Source organism: Daucus carota, chromosome 7 (genome assembly GCF_001625215.2).
Source record: "Daucus carota subsp. sativus chromosome 7, DH1 v3.0, whole genome shotgun sequence".
Lineage (NCBI taxonomy): Eukaryota > Viridiplantae > Streptophyta > Magnoliopsida > Apiales > Apiaceae > Daucus > Daucus carota.
The window spans coordinates 40,066,793-40,092,514 of NC_030387.2; the positions used below are offsets into that span (position 1 = coordinate 40,066,793).

The 25,722-nt window shown below is 32.7% G+C and overlaps 2 protein-coding genes and 1 long non-coding RNA gene across 3 annotated transcripts; 1 reads left to right on the forward strand and 2 right to left on the reverse strand.

Moving 5' to 3' along the window:
* Positions 1-3,095: 3,095 nt before the first annotated feature.
* On the reverse strand, positions 3,096-4,207 carry LOC108195605 (uncharacterized). The gene is made up of 2 exons (XR_001801547.1): positions 3,892-4,207; positions 3,096-3,805 (listed from the first exon to the last, which is right to left on the reverse strand). It is a non-coding gene; the product is annotated as an uncharacterized LOC108195605 (long non-coding RNA).
* Positions 4,208-6,063: 1,856 nt separating this feature from the next.
* Positions 6,064-8,742, reverse strand: LOC108195063 (uncharacterized). Its single transcript, XM_017361996.2, has one exon. The coding sequence runs from the start codon at positions 8,740-8,742 to the stop codon at positions 6,064-6,066; it is 2,679 nt and encodes an 892-aa protein (XP_017217485.1).
* Positions 8,743-13,352: 4,610 nt separating this feature from the next.
* LOC108195065 (uncharacterized) lies at positions 13,353-20,207 on the forward strand. Its single transcript, XM_017361997.2, has 4 exons — positions 13,353-13,670; positions 15,530-16,007; positions 16,354-16,500; positions 19,760-20,207. Exons 2-4 carry the CDS (start codon positions 15,863-15,865, stop codon positions 19,942-19,944), a joined length of 477 nt encoding a protein of 158 aa, XP_017217486.2. The 5' UTR covers positions 13,353-13,670; positions 15,530-15,862; the 3' UTR covers positions 19,945-20,207.
* Positions 20,208-25,722: the final 5,515 nt, after the last annotated feature.

Genomic DNA, 25,722 nt, shown 5'->3' on the forward strand with positions numbered 1-25,722 from the left:
GAAACCTAACCGGAATATAGTTAAGATATCGGTCGATGCAGCCTTATTTTCCGAGCAGTCTAAGTATGGGATAGGGTTGATAGCGAGAAACAAGGAGGGACAGGTTATTCAAGGTCGATCAGAGGTTTATGAAGGAACAGTAAGGCCAGATTTCGCAGAGGTCATGGCCGTGAAAGAGGCGTTAAGTTGGGCTAAGGTGAAGGGATGGAGGGAAGCAGTGGTGGAATCTGATTGCTTGGGGGTTATTCAAGCCATCCGTAGTACAGTGACTATGAGGTCTCCGTTTGGTTTCATTGTAGCGGAGTGTCGTAGTTTACTAGTTGAGTTAAACATGGAGTTGTTTTTTGTCAGACGATCTGCCAACATGGCCGCTCACTTCATAGCGAGAGAGTCATGTTTATTCCCAGGTCGAGTTTTCGACAGGTGTTCTGTACCTGTTGAATTGGAGTCTATTTTGTTGGCTGATTTATTTGAGTAATGCATTGATTTTTAAAAAAAAAAAAAAAAAAAAAAAGAACAGGCATTTTAAGTCCAAAAGCTTATATGAACTTATAAGTAAACTTGTTTAACACTTTGTTCAAAGCCTCTGCGTCGACTTCTTGTATGATAATATTTTACCGATGATACTATGATTGGATTAAAAAAAATTCAATTCAATGAAAGTTGAAATTAATAAATCAGTCGATTAATTTTTGATTACCAATTTTGACGATCATATCTATAAAATATTTAGTTAAAACTTCTCTTACGGTTAAAAAGTATTTTACACGTAATTTCCTGTACGCAAACAACAAAGCCGAAAAAGCCGAAATGTAGCTAGACTTTTAATCATATGGAATGATGTACAACGTACTAATTAAAAAGCTAAAAAGATTTAAAATGATTGTTCCTTGTCCGAAGCATATTCGAAACACTATACATTTTTTTTAGTGTGGGCTCGTAAGCACATACTAAAAGTGAAAATGCTTAGCATATGATCCTGGGCACATACTAGACATATCCTTTGTTTAATGGAACGAACCGTATATTTGCCGGCTAATTCAGGCTTCTCCACAGGCCATGAAAAATAAACCGGTCGCTCACATATTCGGGCCGACAACTACGACCATGCTCGCTGCTACAGTAGTATGGTATCCATTGGTACACCATTTCATATTCCAGAGGATTCTGAGAGTAAACCACGGTGACCAAAACCAACAAAAATATTATCTTGTTCATTGTGTAAATAAGTAGGATATATATTCTGCTCAAGGATTTAATATGCTGCATCTTCTTTATCTGGACCATATATATATATAACATCTGAGACTGAGCATACAGAACGTATGACTCAACCGTTTTGTAACATGCAAAGTGGAGGGGGTCTAGTAGGTACATCGTACATAACTTGTGATTGTTAGTGGTTGCAAACAATGAAACTGTTCACTCATTGACAGAACATGATTGGCTGTTAGTTTTCGTGTGTATATGAGGCCTCAGACGTTAATTAGAAATATTCTTATTTCCTGAATTTCTGTCTATTATTTTCAATTTTTCATATTGCAAATGCATAACATGATCTTATCAAGACTAGGTTGATTTAGTATTATTATTTTTTTTTTTTTTGACAAAATGCAAATTCATTCCATTAAATTAAAACAAGTCTAGTCGGGACAACTCCCCAACTAACAATGCAATCAGGTTGATAAACAATAAAACGAGCTAAACAAATAGCCGCATTGTTTCCAGACTGATTAACAAACTGAATCCAAGGATTCTTGAAATTAAAAATGAATACAAAGGATTCTCGAGTAATCCAGCCTACATCAATCCCGAAAATGGTAACTTCACAATTGACCTTCACAATAGTTCCATGGCTGTTGCGGTGTTCAGACGACTCAGTTGTAAAAACTAAGCAATGAGGAACAAGGGTCCTCGAATAATGAACAACTATAATTTGTGAAAGGTGAGCACATGCGATCGCCACCGTTCCAAGCATACCCCAGCTATCTACATGCCGGAAGCCAGCTATAGACATGCCGAAAGTATTAATGATGCGATAAGCCAGATCTCCCAAAACTCCATCACAATCATTCTCATTGATAACACAAGACGACATATCAACGCAGAATCACCCAAGAATGGGGTACTAAATCAACACACGCCAAAAGGCGAGACGGGAAAACACAATCGGATCTTTGATTTCAAAAGATCTGATTTATTCAGAAAGCGATTTAGTATTATTTTAGTTTCACTTCGTTGTCAATATTATTTTGTTATCATATTTAGGTATTTATTGTGCAATGTTGTATTTATCAGATATATTAAAATTATCACTAAAATTTTACAAAAAATGATTTTTTTTTAATATACGAGGTTTATGTTATATATAAGTCACATGTTTATTTTATTATCTTCCGGAATGGTGTTTTTAATAAGTATAGTGATGTTTGTTAATAGGTACTGTAGTTTTACAATGTGCTGTTATTGATATCGGCTATTTCATTTAACCTGTTGTCATATGGATCATAAATCTAATGATCAAAATTTCAGTTTTAGATATCAGTGATGTTGGAAAGTAATATTTATTTTGAAACTGAAGATTAAAAATAACTAATAAACTTTATAAGATAGTGTTTTACAAAAGTTTTAAAATAAAAATCTTAAATCAATAATATGTGTAGCATGGTGCACGGGCAGTAATGCTTGTTGGATATAAGTCAACGATTATGCTTGCTCAGTTTGAATAAATTGACATTGTTACTGCAGATGATCATAACTTAAACAGAACACAAATTTCTTAAAGAACTACAGCTTATATATAATCTTGTTTCTTGAATAACTAAACCAAAAATAACACAATCCAAAACAATGAAATTAAAAAGTTGACAATTTTATTAACTGCTGAAATCTAGCATTGCAGCATAAGGATCTTGAGTTCTGATGGCTACAAACAATTTCAGCAACACCCTTTCCGAGGCAGACGATACCTCGTACCTGCACAATTTGAAATTATATATAGAGGTAAAAAAATGTCAGATGTGGCAAAACAACCAAACACAGAAGAACAATAAACCAATGGCATTGACTGACTGTTATGAAAATAGCGCGAAAAATTAACTAATCCATAACGACGAGACCCTTCTATTTACATGGCATCAATGATTGATGTTCTTCAAAATGACTACATGTAAGTGCAGAACTGTGAATAATCTATCTAATCAGCTTTAAGGATCTCAAATACTTGGACACAAGAAAAATCAGTATAAAAGACTAACACCTCAGAGACTTCCTTCGGTTTCAGCTGCTTCAGATTGACAGCATCAACTTCAGAGAGCTCTTGCTGTACAGATCCAGAGATATTTCTAACACCTATTTTGCTATAAATTTCTAGCAACTTAGTTCTGGGAAGAGACTTCATGCTCGGTTGGGGATACCAAACAAATAGTTAACCTAAAGAAGACCTTTCAAAAAGATCCTTCAGCTGCAGATCATCAGCAATGAATACGTCGTGTTTATTCACCAGATTAATTGAACTTGAACCTGAATATACAGGCAATTTCAACAACCGTTGAGCCAAAATTTCTCCAGTCCTCGAGCTCCAGTTCTTTATGACAAACTCCCAGAAGGCACAAGCCTCCTCATGAGTTAGTTGGTGGCCAGAAGCATGACTTCCAAATCTCACAATAGTCATGGATTATAGTGCTTCTCCAGAACATGCAATCGTGCTCCCAATAAATCAAGGTAATCTTCAAGCAAAGAACAGCCATTTCTGACATCAACAATTACTCCCAGAGAACGAAGCTCGTTTTTGTATTCTGTAATTCTGGAACCATAAAAGTCTTCATCAAGGAAAATTATCCAAAAATGTAAAATTTACTGCTGATTAAATTTCGTATATAATACACGTACCTCGTCTCTGAACTCTGTGTAATCGACCACCTCACATATTACCTTTAATCATATATAATACACGTACCTCGTCTCTGTGTAATCGACCACCCCACATATTATCGACCGAATTGATGTACGAATGGATCCCGCACTACTGTAGCATGGATGGTCTAACTTAGGCTCTCTACAGAGCCCATGAAAAAGGAACCGGTCATTCACATATTCTGCCTGACAAATACGACCCTCCACGCTACAATAGTACGGATCCATTCGTAGACCAATTCATATTCAGGATTTTGGCAGTAAGCCACTAAGCCATGGTCACCAAAAACAGTAATTTGTTAAGGATTAAATATGCAGAATATTCGTCATCAGGACCATATATATAAGCAAGCACACCCTAATAAACTATCTGAGCATACGTTTTGTATGATTCAACCGTTTTCCAACATGCAAAGAGGAGGGGTTTGTTCGAGAATTTTTCAAGTAAATGAAACCTGGGTTTCGAGTTGATATCAAGTACGAAATACATAACTTGTGATTGTTAGTTGTTGCAAACAATAAAGCTGTTGACTCATTGACAGAACATGATTCACTGTTAGTTTTGATTTTCAGTGATTTTAAAAATAAATATAATATAATTATCGAGATTCTATATTTATTGATGGTTTTAAAATTAATATCATGAAAGCTAAAATTTAATATATTTGAGGAATCGGACTTTAAATAATTATATAGTTTTATTTTAGTATCATATATAACGGAGTAACGGTTCACAATAATTTGAGTTTGAAAATTTTGACAAATACGATAAGAAAGAATAAATAGAAATGAAGTGTCATACCAAAATATAAATTATCAAAATTCAGTCATTAAGGCAGAAGTTTTAGGTTGTTAATGGTATTCATGAATCAAGAACAGGCATCTTTAAGTCCAAAGGCTTATATGAACTTATAAGTAAACTTGTTTTTGAATAACTAAAGTGAGAAGAACTCAATCCAGAACAACGAAATTTAGAAAGTTGACGTGGTATTGCAGCCTAAATGTCTTGAATTCTAATGGCTACGAACAATTCTGTCAACATCTAGTGCTACGAACAATTCTGTCAACATTAGTTCTGAAGCAGAAGATCCTGCACAAGTTTTGAAAGTTACAAACATGTCAGATGTAGCGAAACAACCAAACATGGAAGGACTAATTTTTATGGGAACAATTAATAAGACATGTAGCTCCTGAACACCATCCTAGAGTTAAATCAGCTTCGTCAAAAGACTTGTCCCAAACATAAAGCTACAAAAACTGAGGAGCAAAATCTACGCCTAACACACACTATAATTACAAAGATAGCACAACAAATCAATAGCATGGACAGATTATGGGAACAAATACTAAAACATGCAGCTCCTAAGAAAACATTCTAGGAAATTTTTACTCGAATTTGTGAAACCAGCTTTTCTAAAAGCCTTTTCCATAGCTTTTTAGTCGCAATATAACTTAGATATATTATTAGATAATAATCTAAATCAGGAAAACATATAATCTCAAAGTCAGAAAAACCAGGGTGATTTGCTATTTCCCGTTTAATCATAGAGAATATTCTATTTAAGAACTTGAAAAGCCAGCTTTTTGTAAGCCTTTCCACGGCTTTTTAGTCGTGATATAACTTAATAAAGTAAATCAAAATACACATAATCTCAAAGCAAAAAAACCTGAGTGATCTGCTATTCCCCATCTAATCACAGAGAATATTATATAACTTACAAGGCAGATAACATATGATTCTATGCTTAAGCAAATTTACAGGTTTCTCCAGCTACCAATATCATGGTAGACAATAATAACATCCAGTTGTATGTCTATTCATTGACTAGTTTCGATCACACTTTATTTCCTGTAACTATTCCAGGAAAAAAAAAATATGCTTCTAATTATATGATCATGACCATGTACAAAGGAATTCTTAATTTAGCATGATTAATAATAGATCATTTTAATATCGGGAAAAGAATTAGGAATACTATACTACTACAAGGCATTCCACTTGATCAGAATTACTACTAGTACTGTACTACTGTCGATAATCTATCTAATCAGCTTTTCAGGGGATCTGAAATATTGGATATAAAAAATTAATGTAACAGAGTACTTTGAGCCAATGTAACGTTAAGATAGAATATCATACCCATTCAGCTATTCATCTGGAAAGATGGAAGAAAGAAACTCTTCATCCTCCAAAAATGTCTGCAGATTTTTCGTCTTCATGAGATACATAATTGCCTCCTCATTGAATTCTACGAGAAAACCCAACCTAACAAGGTCTGCAAGCTGACGTGCATGATCTTCATTCTCCCATAATAAGCCCCCAGCCACTACTTCAGAAAATTCTGAAGCATACTCAATGAAATTTTTATGTCCTCCATTCTTGGCCAATTTCTGCACGAAAAGCTTTGAAATTTGTCTCTCCCATCTTAGCATTTGCCTTGCTTCAACTTTAAGGATTTTACCAGATGATAATGATAAAGTATGGCACATTGTTATTTTGTCACCCGCCTCAAGGACAACAACTTGAAGGAGGACTCTGACAACATTGTGCCTGATACCTGCTTCCATATTGGGTGAAATGTCAGCTAGAAATCCAAGAATAAGTCTCAACAACTCTTTTCCAATAAATATTTCCCTTGGGTTCAGTTGCTTCAGGCTTACAGTATCCACTGCAGAAAGTTTGTGCTGCACAGACTCAGAGATATTTCTAACACCTATTTTGCTATAAATTTCTAGCAACTTAGTTCTGGGCAGAGATTTCATGCTCGGTTGGGGATACCAAACAAATAGCGAACTAAAAGAAGACTTTTCAAAAAGATCCTTCAGCTGCAGGTCATCCGCAATGAATACGTCCTGTTTATTCACGAGATTTATTGCATTTGAGCCTGAATGTACAGGCAGTTTTAACATCCGTCGAGCCAATGTTTCTTCTGTCCTCAAGCTCCAGTTCTTCACAACAAATCCCCAATAGGCACAAGACTCATCATGAGTTAGTTGGTGGCCAGAAGCTTCCCATGTCTTCCAAATTTCACAATAATCATCAATGGAGGGGCTCATTTTAACTCCGTAAGTAATGGAGAAAAAACTAAGCAACTTACCTGTATAGTGCTTCTCTAGAACATGCAAGCGCGATCCCAGTAGACCATGCTTGTCCTGAATGACGCAATTTTCAAAGCTCACCCACTGACCATATTCTCTACTACTTGGAATCCAAATATCTTTCTTGTCGTTGTCATTAGGCTTCCACTTAAATTCAATCAAATAGTTATATATTCGACTCACAGGGGTGAATATAGAATGGAAACCTAGGTAACTTGCAAGCAAAGAACAACCATCTCTAGTGTCAACAATAACTCCCAGAGAATGAAGCTCATTTTTGTATTCCCTGAGTTTGGAACCATAGAAGTCTTCATCTAGGAAAGGTCCGTCGCCCCTTTCTAGAAAATCGGCCCACTCAGGACTGAAGAGCAAGCACCTCTGTGGAGTACTGTAGCCTGAATAGGTTTTCAACCACTGTCTACCTATTTTTTCCAGAAATGTTGATGGAAAAAGCTCATGAGTCTCCAAATTGTCATTCTTCGGCTTATACCTACGGATACATTCCAGCAATGAATATACATGTTCAGGAGTTATTCTGCTAGGATCCTGTGGCAAATTAAGGCCATTCAAAACATAATGTGCTCCATCTTTAAAAGAAGAGACAACACCCATACTCTTGAGCTCCTTGTCATATTTATGAATGGCCATACCATACTGATTATCACTATCATCAATGAAAGGAAGCAAAGAGATTGATGAGATAGACTTCCAAGATTGGCCATAAAGAATGCAATCTGTTGGCGCTCTATAATCACCGAGTCGAGTACGCAACCAATTCACCTCACGAATACACTTCTTTAGATCTGTTGGAAGCGGATTTGAGGTCTTCAGCTTTCTGCAACATTGCAGAAGTATAAGAACATTAACTTTGCCAATAAATTGTAACTCTGCTTGTTGCCTGAATACACGTTCAAATTTTTTTGATGCCTCACCAAAATCAACCACTACTCCAATTTGCTTTAATTCATCTTTGAACAAGAATATTTCGCTCCCATAGAAATTTACATCTATGAGCGGGAAGCAGCTAAAGACCTGCAAAAGGCATCCCCAATCAGAGCCAGGTAAATAGCATTCTGAAGGAGTTCTGAACCCAACATGTGTGTTGATGCAGTTATTATCCTTGAGAGCATTAACAATATTGTTTGAGTTCAAATGGCGGAGGCAGTCCAGCATCAAATGGAGGGCCCCAGGTGTAAGAGAACTTGAGCAAGCTGAAGATTTCAAGTTATCACCAACTAGTTTGTAGTTACCAGCAAAATTCACTATCACACCAATTAGCTCCAGTTCTTCTCTAAAATCATTTAGATTGGCTCCATAATAAGTTTCATCAATAAAGGGAATGTTACTAACTTCAGAAGCAGCTTTCCACTCATCACTATATAAAACTGACTCGCCTGGGGCCCTGTAACCTTGCTTAGTCCACAGCCATTTCCCACCTTGTATACTATTAATAAATTGTGCAGGCGAATTTAAATTAGCCCTCAAGAACTTGATGAACTTCAAAATTGCGAGTACATTATCTCTTGTTAAATTAGAAGATGCTGCAATAGACATAAGCTGGTTTCCTATGAATCTGCATGCTTCATTTACCTCAAACATCACACCAATTAATTTCAGCTCCTCCTTGTAATCAGTTAGTTTGCGACCATAAAACTTCATATCAACTTCTGGAATGTCAACAAGCTCTGACACTTGCTGTAAGATGTGTGCTTCTGATGACGAGCCCATGAATGACTGTGATGGTGGTCTATAGCTGGAACTAGGGGTGATCAGAAAACCGCCCAAACCGCATAAACCGCCCGCACCGCATCAAACTGCACCGCAAAACGCGGTTTTTAATTTTCGTGGTGCGGTTGCGGTTTGAATTTTTCACAAACCGCGCGGTGCGGGTTGCGGTTTTATATATTACTAGTGTGGTTCAAACCGCACCGCACCACAATATTATAATAAATCTACTCTACTTCTACTTATATATATATAGTAGCCCAACAGGTTCGTTTCAAGCCTCCCTCCTGAGCAAATAAATTACCTAGCTCCGAACCTCAGCCTAACTCCGAACCTAACATCTTCTCATATATATAAAAAAAAGATGTTATTCATGAGACTCGAACTCGGGACCTCTCCAATACAAATACATCACTCAAACCACTTGAGCTACACAAACAATTAGTTTATTACTCAAAAGCATTAATCACATACTTTAAAACTTTTGTATTTATATTCGTCTCAATATCTTATTTATTTGAGATGAGTTATTATTTCAGTTAAGTCTCATATATTGTTTACATGATAGATTAATATCTATAAATTAATTATTTACATAAATAAATTTAAAATTAAAAAAAATATGAATAATCGGGTTCGTGCCATGATTCGGATTTCAAAAAATAGATATAATTCGTATTCGAATTCAAATCTAACTTAATAGTTTAAACGAGCACCGATACAATATTATAGAAATTTTAAGTCATGAATGTGAGAAATAAGCACAAAAACTGAGGTTTAAGCGAGCATCTTTGAAAGGAAAAATTGATGGGCTTTCAACATGGGCTATGTCATATTAATTTTTTTTATTATAAAAGGCAATTTATAAAGAGATTACAATATTTTGGAGAACACGAAATAAGGTGACTGAAAGAATATTGCTATGTAGAATATTTTTTTATTTTAAACTTATGAATTCAGAATTTGATGTGTAACTAAATCTTTTTTTAAAAAAATTATAGATATAAGGATAGTGACAATAAATCAAATTTGGTGTCGGAAAATATATCTAAATGATATAATTTTGATGATATATGTATTTGAAATACTATAACTTGTGATATGAAAGTGAATTTAAGGAAATTTTATATTGTTAATCAAAAGTCAAACACATAATAATAAAACGCGTTTACGAGAACTACTAAAAAGATTTGAGTTATAAATTTTACTTTGTTAAATAAAATAACACAGAAAAATAAGTTATATATATTAAAGTCTTAAAACTATAATTTTTAATATGCCATCATCCAATATATAACATACCAGTTAAATAAAATGATTCAAACTACAGTTAAATTAATCATTTACAAATTAAACTAATAAAATATAATTAATTCTGAACCAGATAATCTGACGCGATACGGTGAAACTAATATCTGATTAAACGGGAGTAGAACAAGAATAGTTTTTTCATGATTCAAAATATCGAATATATAACTTGATCTTTAACAATTGAACAGGATATGCCACATTGATCACTCCTAATAAATACGAGTATCAAAATATTAAAAATGTGAGTTTGCACAAAGCTAAAAAAGTAACTACACGACTAATTGAACTAAATATTTTATGGTTTTATGAACTTCATGATGCCTAACTCATATCTACTTTCTTTTTGCTATTTGAAATTCCATAAAATCATTTGTTTGAGATCTGTTTTATAACGATTACATGAAAAATCATTAAAAGTCTTAATAGACAAGCTCAAAAAACTAATTATAGAAAATTAAAATTTTATAACGAGATAATGTTATAACATACTGTATCAAAGTAATATTCATCTAATATTTTTAAATTAACAATAAAAATATAATACATTGAAGTACTATATAATTGATATGAAAAATAAAAGGATAAGACACATCAAAGGTGTCAGAAATTTTTGGGGTGCAATTATATGGTTAGTAGTTCAATTGATACTTTTATAATAAAATAAGGTACATGTCTTTTTACGTACAACATATGTTTCAATTTTTATTTATACAAAATGTGTGCAACATATGCTAAAAAGAATGTGTTGATGATCTGCTCCATCATGTATCACTTTAACAATTATGTAAACGTACGCTCAAAAAAGAAGAAATAAATGTAGGGCAACGCGGACCACACATCTTCATTTAATCATGATTTAGGATATCGTAATTCACATATCAAAAACAGGTTTTCATCAAAATCATGGTATATTAGTTGAAATAATTTAATAATTTCAACAATAAATTACAGATACTTTTAATGAGGTATAATATATTTAAAATTTAAAATTTCAGTATTAATTTCGAATATAATTTTGAACATTGATAATATGATAATGGTCTATATATCCTAACGAATTTGAATATAGAAATATCAGTTCAAATGTAGTTTTTGATCTATAATTTTTTTAAAAAATATACTCCCTTCGTCCTATTTTAAGTGACCTTATTTGACTTTCACGAAGATTAAGAAAAAAGTAGTAAAAAAGAGGAAATTTAGTTGGAAAGTGGGTAAAATGGTGGAATATATCAAAATTTAATAATAGATTTGAGATAGTGATGGTAAGTAGTGAGTGTAATAGTGTTTATTTAATATAAAAGAGTATAAAATAGAGAAGTAGTGTGTGTAATAGTGATAAGTAGTGTTTAAAAATAGTAAGTATAGTAAGTTCATTATTTTAGTTAGAGATGTCTCAAAAAGGAATAAGGGTCATATAAAATGGAATGGAGGGAATAGTACTTATTATTACTATTAATGCTATTAGCTTGCATATATTACATTTTTCATGTTTACATATTTTGTCAAAAAGTAAAACGTAATAGTTACGCTCGAAACAATATGATAACACACGGATATTATTTAAAACATAATACAAACTCAAGGTCCGTACAAGAACAATATAATGACATATGAATATTATTTAAAATACAGCAAAAACTAGAGCCCCGTGCCTCGCACGGGCTTTTATGCTAGTATAATTATATTAGAGATCATCAAATAAAATTATACTATATACATATATAATACTTATAATTATGTTATATATATATATATGTTAAATCTCTTCAAATAATAATTAATTATTATTTTATCAATTTCGCGTTACTATTACACCAAATTTGTATGAAATTATTATATTATTATAATATGTCTCTTAGTACTCATATTTATTATTATATTTACATTTGTGTTTGTATTATTTTAGTAGTTATTGTAGTTTTGAGATGATAAATATTATATAAATTCATTACAAGAAAATGTTTTAATTATTCTATATTTAAATTTTATTTCTAGTTTTAACTAAAAATATTTATTTTTAAATGTACGAACCGCACAAACCACACCGCACCGTATTTTCGTGGTGCGGTTTACGCGGTTTTTATGCAAGCGCGGTGCGGTTGCGGTTTGAGTTTTCAACCAAACCTAGATGAAAACCGCACCGCGATCACCCCTAGCAGCAACCACACTAAACGCAAGCAACCAAGCACCACACTAAACGCAAGCAACCAAGCAACGTTCTGATCGCCCGGGCTAGAATATTCTGAATGATGATAGTTCACAGAAGCAACTTATGTAAATAACCCCTCCAATTATTTTGCAAAAATACTTTTATTAAAGCGATCCGTATTTATTTGATTTTATAATTTTTTGTCACAAATTTAACATATTCATCATTTAATATTTTAAAAAAGATTTTTTTTTTCTTGATCTTTCAAAAACAACAAAAATTAAAATAGAATTTTTTTTTAGAAAAATAGACAATCTCATTCTTTAAACAGTTGCGTTTAACATCTTCAGTAAAATAATTTCAAATAAAAAAATATTATTATGGGACTTTTGCAAAGGGAAAGTTGTGGAAAATTAAAGGGAAGTTGTACGATGAACATTATTACTCCCTCCGTCCCAGTCATTTGTATACATTTATATTTAATAATAAGTAAAGTTAGATGAAAAGTGAGCATAGTGGTGGGACTCATTTATATTTAATAATAGATTTGAGATAGTGGAGAAAAGTAGGGGGTGTAATAGTGTTTATATTATTATAGAATGGAGATAGTGGAGGAAAGTAGTGGGTGTAATAGTGTTTATATTATTATAGAATGGAGATAGTGAAAGAAAGTAATTGGTGTAATGTTATTTTATATTATAAAAGTTACTACTTTTGGTATGTATACAATTGGTGGGACGTCATAAAAAGGAAAATGTATACAATTTATTGGGACTGAGGGAGTATGGGACTTTTGCATGACTTCGGGGGCAAGTTTAAGAGTCGTCTGTTGAGTGTTGACTGTTGAGGTCTTCGTTTGGTCTTCTTGTCTCCACTATGTCTTCAACTCTTGCTTTTCCAAGATTCACTCGGAGATATTGCTGGTTTTAGCCTGTTTTGACGGTTGGGTTAAATGATGGAGTTATGGTTATAATTTAATATTAAAAATAAATTCTAATATTAAATTAGTAATATATTTATTTTTTGAGTATTATTATTTTTAATATAAATTAAAGTATTCAAGCTAATTAATTTTATATAAGGACATCATTATTTTCATTTTTTGATGTATTAATAAATATACATATCCATCTATCTACTATCTACTATATCTATTATACCAGAACAGCTCTTTCTCCTGAGCAAATTAATTCTTATTAAAAAGACATAAACACCCCCTCCAAACCTGTAAACTTCTCTTTTCATGATTTCAGTTCCAATTGAATTGACACTAATACCTCTCCGATCCTCTATTGTCTGGACCGAACCAGCCACTACTATCTTTTCTTTTCCCGTTTCTTCAGTCTGGTTTTCACTTCTGTCCACGCCAATTTTATTGTATTTGATCGGAGGTGCGCTCGGTGCATCAACAGACCTTCTGTCTTTGGCCGAGGGCTTATGTGATGTGGTGATGATTGAGACGAACAATCAGGTGATTTCTTTATCTAATTATGTTTTGTTCTTGATTCCATAACTTTTTAAACTACGAGGCCTTTCTCGAGCACTCGAACTGTTTGATTTTTTTTTTTTTTTTGACGAACGAACTGTTTGATCTTAGTTCCGATAGAATTTGTACATTGTTGAAATCTATTGTAGGATATACAAGTATGCAATAATCAATTTATATGGAATATTTGAGATAATTAAGTTGATGTTAAAGAATATTAGTTACATTTTGGCGCCAGAATTTGATTTAAGTTATTTGTTTTGAAAGGATTGTACTGTTATTTACCGTCATCTGTTGTGCTGCTTTTACTGTGTGTTTGTGTATGTTAAATTTTCGGATTTGTTGTGCTACTGAATTAGGATAATTAGGGTTCAAGTAGTGTAATTTAATTTGTGAACATGAAGAATGATTGGTGTCGATGCAGAATCGGAAATGTAATATGTGATACGTAATGCCTCCTGTTTGTCCTTTCCCATGCACCTTTTGCTGCTTACTATAAAACTACCTATTTTGTCTTCAAATATGCACTAAGAATGTAGTATGTGTCTTTAAGTTCTTACCATTCTTTTGTGTAACAAGACTCTGTTTTACCGGCTTTCCTTTTCCTGCTATGTGTATATGGCATCAAGAAAATGTAATGGGATTTTAATCTTGCTGTAGTTGGTTTCTCATCTACAAAGTCATAATGTCACTACCACTTCCTCTCAATAAATTATTTTTGTATATAATTCCAGATGTGTGACCTGGTCATTACTTGTTAACAGGGGTGTGGAGTTTTTATGAATTAAATTTATATATCTTACTTGCAAGCTCTTAGTTATAGCTAAAATTCTTGATGGGTATTTTAAAGAGAAATGTGAACATGAGGATAGCATACAAGTTGATTTCCATTTTTCATAAAAAAAATCGGTCCAAATACCATAGCAAATTTGATATTTAGAGCATGTTGAGTTAGTATTTATGTAATTATAACTATTATGCTAGACAAATTTTATAACTATTATGTACTTATGAAAAGCATTATGCAAAACTGGAATTTTGTTTTCCGTTTGTCTAGTAGTTTTTGTAGTTATTCCCATTGATAACGAAGCCGAAATTACCTATAATAAACTACTTTGCTCTAAACAAGTTGTCTTATCTCCCCTATCCTCGGTAGATTTACAAGCATCTTAACACAGAACTTTTAATTTCTATTTATGAACCCTAGAGTCTAACTATCTTTCTTACTGCTGACTGTTTGGCTTGTGGAGCCCAACTTTTTTCTTGCAGCTTATAAACTTTGACAATAGTTACTCTTCTTTTCATCTTTTTTTCCACTTATGGAGGTGAATTGTGAGTGTGGTGGTATCTATTCTTTAACTCTGTTCTCCTTGGCAGTTGGTATTTTGATAGCGTTGGCTTTAGGTCAATTAAACAAAATATGGAGTAGCTTTGTACTTGAAAAAAATATATATTTCATGCTGTTGGGTATGAATTTCGGTGAAGATATATTGCCATATATTCTATTGTATAACTAGCCAGCTAGTGCTGTGAGCTCTTCTCTTTTTTTGGATTGTCGTAATTATTTTAAAGTTAACCTAATTATGCCTGAGATCCTGATTTCACACGCATTATGTTGCTACATTTTAAATGCCCGAGATCCTGATTTCACACGCATTATGTTGCTACATTCTAAATGCCTGATACCTACATGAGGTTCCATAGTTTGTTCTTTGCAGTGCTAATCGTATTGTATTACTGTTACGTAACCCTGTTTTGATGAAGTTGTATGCTTAACTTGGAAACATTAGTTGAAGCGTACAAGTTGAATGTGGCAATTAAGACTATTTGTATCATTTTTTCAGGAACATAAATGAAGGAGCATTTGCTGGCCACTCGGTTTGTTTGATCGAAACTGCTGCTCCTGCTCATTTGGACCCAATCCCAGAGTATTCTTCGGATGATGAGATTGCAGCAGTGGAGTATGAAGATGATCACTATCACTATGATGAAGACTGTGGCTCTTATTTAATATAACAAGCAGATTTTCATATTATATATATAAGTAACAAATGTCGAAGTATTATAACTCTACTAGGCATGTATGACCACCCTTTTTGGTTCTAAAGGCTATGGAAGCATCTTCATAGCAAGGGTCTAAGGAATGCACTTTTTGATGTAAATAATGAAAACGTTTAATGGTAATATTTGCAGTTTCCACTGGGTGCTATAGATTTAGAATTGAACCCATACATATTGTCAAATTAATGATGTCAGATAAAGATTGGACTGGCAAGGAAAGAATAACGTTACTGCACGCTTGGGTCAGTGAAAATTTATACGGTAAGCTTTCTCTTGCTTAGCAGCATACTGGGTAAATTCAAAATCAAGTTGTTTTATCCACTTTATATGCTTTTACACCATTCTGAATCTAACTATTAAAATTGAATGTCATATTACATATTAAGTGGCACAAAAAATATGCACACGGACTTTCCTGCAAAGAATACTTTCTGAATGGAAAAATATTGTAACAGCTAATTATATCTTCTCTGCATTTGTTTCTTCTCTTTATATATATAAATATTGTGCTTTACATATATCTTAACTGCAATGCTGGACCTTTATGACTGTTGCTTTTAATATTAGGTTCATTTAACTTGTTATAACAGCTTCAATCATTGTGTAGATGTTGCATTACAATTACTGGAAGTGGAACATCACAAGAAAGAATTGGCTCTGACAACTGACAAGAATGCACTCCTTGTTTTGGCTAAAAATCCCCCTGTATTTGCTGGAACAGCGCAGTCTGTATTTTGGAGACTACTTAATACAGGCAAGTTGTCTGCAAGTGAACTTATTATTCTTTGTGACCCGGTATGCATGTAATATATTATATATACAGTGGTTAAGCGAGCCACAAAATTTAGGGTGTGCCGATAAAACATGATGCTACTCAACTAAAAAAGTACAGTAACTAAGAAAAAGCATTGCTATTGTTAGGATTTGAATGAAAAAAAACATACATCTGTTGCTGCTATATGGTCTTGGACAACTCACCTAGATGGAAATTTCAAAGCATAGAATATAGAAAATCTATAAAATCTCATGGTTAGCCATGGCATACCCTGGTCTCCATGGGGCTCCCTCATATGTATGTGTATAATATGTATGTTAAAAAAATATAAAATGAGGAAAGGGAACACTTTTCTTGTCTAAAAGAGAAGAAATTGGGCCTTTTTCTTATTTCTATCTCGTTGGCAGTTAACTAGAATTTCAATTATAGAAGGGGCTACAGGCTTGCCAAAATTAAGGAAATAAAGAGTTAATGTACTTGAGGTTTAGTCGAGAGATGGACAGTTTAATTGAAAAAATTTCTCATTGATAATAACTGGAGACCATGGTTATATAGGACGCGGTACGATACGAAACGAGGTACGAATTCGGATACGTGGAACATTGGTTTGATTGTTTCCGGTACGAGGGAACGGGTGGGTACGAGGAAACGTATGGGTACGACGGAACGTATGGGTACGAAATATCACATACGAATATAAATTTTTGATATAATTTGACATTAATAACTAGTAACTGAAATTAGAAGACAATTGGACACTTAAACTTTAATGATTGCGTTAACTAGTACTCCCTCTGGTCCTTAATATAAGACACTTTGACTTTCTACACATTTTTTTAGGAGCTTTGACTACATATTTAAAATTAATATTTTTTAAAATTTCTTTTTCTGAATAAAAATATAACATAAATACTATTATTCAGAAAAAGAAAATTTGAAAAATATTAATTCTAGATATGTGGTCAAAGCTTCTCAAATTGTGTGTAAAAAGTCAAGGTGCCTTATATAAAGGACCAGAGGGAGTAACTGAAATTAGAGTCAATTGGAGTAAATAGGAACGGTCTTATAATCATTTTAAATGCATGTTCTATTGTATTATCAACGTGTTATATTATATCATAGAAGTAAAATATATATATACACATATTAAATTTTAAAATAATAATTTATTAAAAGCTGTTGACTCTAATATTGTTGATTTTTATAAATATTTTAGTGGTAGATTATATACATAATTTGGTTTGTGCATTTAAAAAACCGTTAGATATGACATACATAAATTCATGTTAACGGGCTTTGAGAAAAAGAGATTTGGGCCTGCAAGCCCACATTTAAGTGAAGTCCACGCAAAACCCTAATCATTTTAACAGCCTATAATTTCAGAACATGATTGCTACAGTAATTTTTTACTTCGTGCAGTAATCAGGAATTACTATGATGTCCTTCATTAATGTTTTTTGTTTTCTGAGTATGCTTAATCTTTTGTGCAGCGAGCCGGCGAGTCAACCCATGCATGTCACCTCCTGTAACTTTTTTGCAATCATAATAATTGAACATTCATTTTTATTTTATTCATATGAAACGTATCGAATTTTGTTTACTCCCTCCGTTCCATTTTAACTGATGTTTGACTTTTTAACACGCATATTGAGATGTAAAAAAAAAATATCTACACTTAATAAAAAAAATCATTTCTTATATCAAATAAAAGTTTAGAATCTAAACTTTTATTTGATACAAATTTTATAAAAAATTATTATGTTTAGATGTGATTTTTTTAACACCTTAAAATACGTGTTAAAAAGTCAAAAGCAGTTAAAATGGGACGGAGGGAGTATTAAATATTTTTATAGATAATGTGAATATCTTATAAATTATAAATATAAGCGATACAGTAGAAATAATTTATGACCATAATTTTAAGTTATACAATTTTTATTCTTTCACAAAATTATTATTTTTTATTTTCAAGATTTTAATTTCATATATTCTTTAAAAAGTTTATTTAATTTCTTTTAATAAGTTTTATGTTTGACAATAAAAGATAAGTCAAGAATTTACGTTAAGTATAATGAAAATGATTATAATAAATATTTAACAAAATCTGTAGCAATATTTTATTTTATTTTGACAGAAAATCGGTAGCAATATTTAAATTAAATATAAGAGAATTAAAAATTAATAAATAAGCATCGAATTAGTCGTAAAAAGGATGATAACGGATAGGAAGAAATTATTATTTTTAATTTTGAATATAAAATTTAACTAACACATGCATTAAAACTTTAAAATGTGCATGAAATTTATATTTAATCAGAATCACTTATCAAATTTGAATCATTTTTGTGAATGAATGATAATTTCGGATGAATAATATTCTGAATAATTATGGGTCATTTTTTAAATTTAAAATCGATTATTTTGATAGCTAAATTTTTGTAAGAATATAACTTCATAATTATTAAATTTTTTAATAATAAAATATTTTATTCATTTAACAAGAATTTATAATCAAACTAATATTATGCAATACTTTTATATAACTATACAAGATTAAAGATATACATTATATTACATTCAATTATTAAATATAAGGTTTAAAGCCAAAGGTGCAGTGGTGCAGAGATTTTCGTGTGCTTTTCCAGATTTTATAAAATATAAAATGAATAATATAAACGTGAAAAGAAATGATCCAGTTTACTTTTTTTCATTCACGGGTTAACAAACGGAGCTTTTAACATTTAGGACAGACTAGAGGTTGTATTAAATTCACGGTCAGCAGCACTTAAGGTTAGGTCATTATAATTAAAACAATAGAAGGCTAAGAAAGTAATTACTGGTTACTGCACAAAGTAAAATATTACTGCATTTAGCAACACCCTTTCAGAAGCCGCGTATACACAACAGATATATACAGTCCTCTTCATCTCTTTCTTCTTCTTCCTCCTTTAATCATCTCTTTCTTCTTCTTCCTTTAATCAGTATGTTGTACGGTACAACATGAAGTAACACCATGTATTTGTGTCGTCGGTACAACATGAAGTAACACCATGTATTTGTGTCGTCGGACTTACATCTCGCCGGCTTTTATGGGTCGCCACTGACTGCGTTTCAGGTCGCGAACCCAGACGTTTCCGGTCGCGATTGTTCCGGAATCGGGGACGAACGAACTGGGTCGCCGTACGTGGCCACGTTCCGCGTTCCTTGTATCAGTTACTGGACTGTTAAAATTGTGCAGTTTCTGATTTTCATGGAGACCCGAGCTGTGTAGGGAAAGCTGTAAAATCTGGATTCAAAGTCTTAGCTCATAATATTGAAACAGTTGAAGAGCAACAAAGTACGGTCCGAGACCACCATGCCAATTTTAAGCAATTTATTGATGTCCTAATGAAAGACAAAGAAATGCTCCTGCTGGGACTCTGACTAAAACATCAGCGATGCTGGGATGTGGCGAAACACCAGAACAAGTAGTGAGAACCATGGAGAAGGTGGGGGAAGCAGACGTTGATGTGATTACGTTTGAAAACTTGAAATTGTAATGGAGGTAGGTGAATAAATACCGTCTGGCTACAGGTTGTTGCCTCTCTGAACACATACATGTGTATTATTTAAGAATGTGTGTTCACTCTTCTACTGTTATTTTATTTCCCTTTTTTTACTTTTAAGTGATCATGCTTTGTTAGTAATTAGTCTCTTCTATCCATTGTTCAAAGCAAATATGCATCATTTTGCTTGCTATCATATCATGTTTCCTGTTTGATTTATCATACATGTTTATTGGTGTTTAATCTCTCAGACACACATCTTGAACTTATTTTCTTTTCTTTGAGCAAATTTACAAGTACATGTTTGATTCTTCTTGCAAAGAAAAGATTCTATTCAATCACTCCCGAATTGTAGCTTTCAAGGCATTAAAATTAATAGTATATGAGGAGTAAGACTACGACCTTGAGCGTTGCCCAGTGATCCTCAATTACTGTGCATATTTGATTCATGGTAGTAAAGAAAGTGTTAATTTTAGAGTTCTAGGAGAGTTTATAAAAAGGTGCATGACTTGGTTCCTAGATCATCTCCGGCAGAATAACCATGATTTTTCTCGATTGCATTTTATATATTCTATCCCACTTTATACAACACCGTTGATGAGCATATTTCTATTGACTATATTTGTGTGCGATGAAAATAATATCAGCTTCATACCAGGTCCGTGCTTTGCACGGGCACTAATGCTAGTTTTTGTTTTATATTTGAAATAAATAATTTGTTTAGGAACTCAATTTCATTTGAAATTTTATATTTAGACAAATAATTTATCTGGGAATATGGATTTGAAATTCATTTAAATCTAATATATTCGATATCATATTAATTAGATTTCAGAAGTAAAAGAGTAAAAGAGTTGATCCTGAATACAAATAATACATCAGGGTTCTCACTCCAGTAGTTGCTCTTGGTCAAGGTCTTAGACCGAACATCCAAGCATGTTTCAACTGATGACATGCATCACACTGATGAATACCATATCGTGAGCTCGTGGATTGTAAGATTATCAGATCCTAAAACACGTGTCAACCCGAACGCTCCAAAACAAAGAGAGTATACTTCTTTAACAAAATGCAATAATAAATTAGCCTCTATTTTTAAGTCCTCTAATGCAAACATTATTAGACTAAAGCGCGCGCACACAAAGAAAGTGTTCGTTGAGAAGCAGTCATTTTTAGGGGTCACGAATCACGATCGCAATGGTAAGAATTTCAATCCCAACAATATCACTAAACTTAGGCCATAATAAAATTAATCATCTTACAATTTTTAAAATAAAAATACAGACTTGCAAATAAAATCCGACTACAAATTATTATCAAATCATAAGTAGCATCGCTAAGGTAACATATCCATACAACAAACGTTGCGATAGGCCTCTATGACACCGGAAGCAACAATATATTCGCCGTCTGATTCATGTCCCCGCACGTAGATGATGGCCGTGTGCAATCTCTACGATACGGTGCTATAGCAGTCCCCATTTCATGATAACTCGCACAAATGCGTATTTGTGTTAGGACTAGAGTATCACCTTCATTAGTATCACATTTAATGAAGGTATGGAACCCCGATATTTGTTTAATTGCGTTTTCAATACGATCCCTGGTATACAGAGTATTCGCATTTGCAATTATAACAGCGTCGTTTAGCATTGTGCTCAAATCACGTCCGTTAGTTGCTTGTGTGATCATATAAACGTAGGGTTCTGCGCCTTTGCTTGTGTGATCATATAAACGTAGGGTTCTGCGCCTAAGCCAGACCTGCTGCCATGACGTTTCCACTCGTTCAACCAAAAATCTTTATTCGTGGATGTGGTCAAAATGGAAGGCCATACCACTACTAGTTGGTCTTTTTTCTCATTAATCTGTGTAGGTGTATTGAGTTAGGACTTACTTCAAATTTAAATAATTTAATAAGTTGCACAATGATGTGTTTAAAATAAAATTTTGAAATATCAAAAGTGCACGATCTGATTTTGGTAATTTAATATTCGATTCACAGAGATTATTAATTCAATTCTCACAAACACTTAATTCTAATATAGGCGAATTAAAAACAATTATATTGTGAAAATAAAAACCTTTTAATTTTGGAAATTTTTGTGAAAATCTAGTTACTCGGTAAAAGAAAAATGACTCGGTAAAATAAAAATATAACATAATATTATTATTCAGAAAAAGAAAATTTTAAAAATATTAATTTTAAATATGTGGTCAAAGCTCCTAAAAAAATGTGCAAAAAGTCAAGATGCCTTATATAAAGGACCAGGAGGAGTACAAATTATCCGAGAATGTAAAATTTACCGAAATTTCGTATATAGTACACGTACTTGTACACCGAAATCTGTGTAATCGACGTTGGGGTTGGGGTAACTCGGGCTTTCTCCAAAACCCATGGAAAATAAACCGGTCGCTCACATATTCGGACCGGCAACTACGACCCTGCTCGCTGCTGCAGTAATAAGGTGTCCATCGGTACACCATTTCATATTCCGGAGGATTCTGAGAGTAAACCACGGTAACCAAAACCAACAAAAATATTATCTTGTTCATAGTGTAAATATGTAGGATATATATTTTGCTCAAGGATTTAATATGCTGCATCTTCTTTATCTGGACCATATATATATATAACATCTGAGACTGAGGCTAGTCACTGAGCATACCAAACGAATGATTCAACCGATATGTAACATGCAAAGGTTATGACCGTATAATGAGTATTTTAATACGATAAAGTTTTTATATTCAATACTAATATGAAACTAAAGATATTAATGATAAAAAGCGTGCGTTGGCAAACGTGTCCAAGGCAAGTAGGAAAACTAATAAGAGACGGAGGGGGTATTATTTATAAATGCCGGCTCAGAGAAGAGTACTACGGCTAATTTAAGTGGTTTTCTTATAGTATTTAATGTTTATATATTTATAATTTTCAATAATTTTAAAAATAAATATAATATAATTATCGAGATTCTATATTTATTGATAGTTTTAAAATTAATATCATAAAATTTGAAATTTAATATATTACTGAGGAATCGGGACTTTAAATAATTATATAATTTCTTTTAGTATCATATCTGACGGAGTAACGGTTCACAATAATTTGAGTTTGAAAATTTTGACGGATATGATAATTGATAAGAAAGAATAAATAAAAATGAAGTGTCATACCAAAATATAAATTATCAAAATTCAGTCATTATATTTTAGTATACAATACATTTTTTTCAAGAAATTTACTAATATCAAATAGTATATGTTTCATAATTTTGATAGAGTATATATTCAGAATTAATATGTAGCAGCGGAATTAATAGGTTCGAAGTTCAGTTTGGAGAATACTTCAACGAAGGAGGAGAAGAGGTGAATTTGGATATGAGTTAACAATTATGCTTGCAAATCAATTCGAATAAATTAACGTTGTTACTGCAGATGATCATAACTTAACCAGAACACAAAATTTCTTAAAGAACTACAGTTAATATATAAACTTGTTTCTTGCATAACTGAAGCCAAAATAACACAATCCAAAACAAATGAAATTAAAAGGTTGACAAATTTATTAACTGCTGAAATCTAGCATTGCAGTTTAAGGATCTTGAGTTCTGATGGCTACAAACAATTTCAGCAACACCCTTTCCGAGGCAGACGATACCTCGTACCTGCACAATTTGAAATTATATATAGAGGTAAAAAAATGTCAGATGTGGCAAAACAACCAAACACAGAAGAACAATAAACCAATGGCATTGACTGACTGTTATGAAAATAGTGCGAAAAATTAACTAATCCATAACGACGAGACCCTTCTATTTACATGGCATAAATGATTGATGTTCTTCAGAATGACTACATTTAAGTGCAGAACTGTGAATAATCTATCTAATCAGCTTCAAGGATCTCAAATACTAGACACAAGAAAAATCAGTATAAAAGACTAACACCTCAGAGACTTCCTTCGGTTTCAGCTGCTTCAGATTTACAGCATCAACCTCAGAGAGCTCTTGCTGTACAGATCCAGAGATATTTCTAACACCTATTTTGCTATAAATTTCTAGCAACTTAGTTCTGGGAAGAGACTTCATGCTCGGTTGGGGATACCAAACAAATAGTGAACCTAAAGAAGACCTTTAAAAAGATCCTTCAGCTGCAGATCATCAGCAATGAATACGTCGTGTTTATTGACCAGATTGATTGAACTTGAACCTGAATATACAGGCAATTTCAACAACCGTTGAGCCAAAATTTCTCCAGTCCTCGAGCTCCAGTTCTTTATGACAAACTCCCAGAAGGCACAAGCCTCCTCATGAGTTAGTTGGTGGCCAGAAGCATGACTTCCGAATCTCACAATAGTCATGGATTATAGTGCTTCTCCAGAACATGCAATCCTGCTCCCAATAAACCATTTTTGTATTCTGTAATTCTGGAACCATAAAAGTCTTCATCAAGGAAAATTATCCGAAAATGTAAAATTTACTGATGATTAAATTTCGTATATAATACACGTACCTCGTCTTTGAACTCTGTGTAATCGACCACCCCACATATTACCTTTAATCATATATAATACACGTACGTACCTCGTCTCTAAACTCTGTGTAATCGACCACCCCACATGTTATCGAACGAATTGGTGTACGAATGGATTCCACACTACTATAGGATGGATGGTCTAACTTAGGTTCACATATTCTGCCCGACAAATACGACCCTCCACGCTACAGTAGTACGGATCCATTCGTATACCAATTCATATTCGGGATTTTGGCAATAAGCCATGGTCACCAAAAACAGTAATTTGTTAAGGATTAAATATGCAGAATATTCGTCATCAGGACCATATATATAAGCAAGCACACCCTAATAAACTATCTGAGCATACGTTTTGTATGATTCAACCGTTTTCCAACATGCAAAACCGTTTTCCAACATGCAAAGAGGAGGGGTCTAGTAGGTTTAATCTTGTTCGAGAATTTTTCAAGTAAATGAAACCTCGGTTTGGAGTCGATACTTCTCAAGTACGAAATACATAACTTGTGATTGTTAGTTGTTGCAAACAATAAAGCTGTTGACTCATTGACAGAACATGATTCACGGTTGGTTTCACACCATTTGTGTATATGAAGCCCATTATTTTCAAACTTTCTGGCTCACAGAAGAGTACTACGGCTAATTTAAGTGGTTTTCTTATAATATTTGATGTTTATATATTTATGATTTTCAATAATTTTAAAAATAAATATAATATAATTATCGAGATTCTATATTTATTGATAGTTTTAAAATTAATATTATAAAAGTTAAAATTTAATATATTGCTGAGGAGTCGGACTTTAAATAATTATATAATTTTATTATAGTATCATATATAACGGAGTAACGGTTCACAATATAATTTGAGTTTGAAAATTTTGACAAATACGATAAGAAAGAATAAATAGAAATGAAGTGTCATACCAAAATATAAATTATCAAAATTCAGTCATTATATTTTAGTATATAATATATTTTTTTCAAGAAATTTACTAATATCAAAATAGTATACTGTGTCATAATTTTGATAGGGCATATATTCAGAATTAATATGTAGCAGCGGAATTAATTGGTTCGAAGTTCAGTTAGGAGAATACTTCAACAAAGGAGGAGAAAG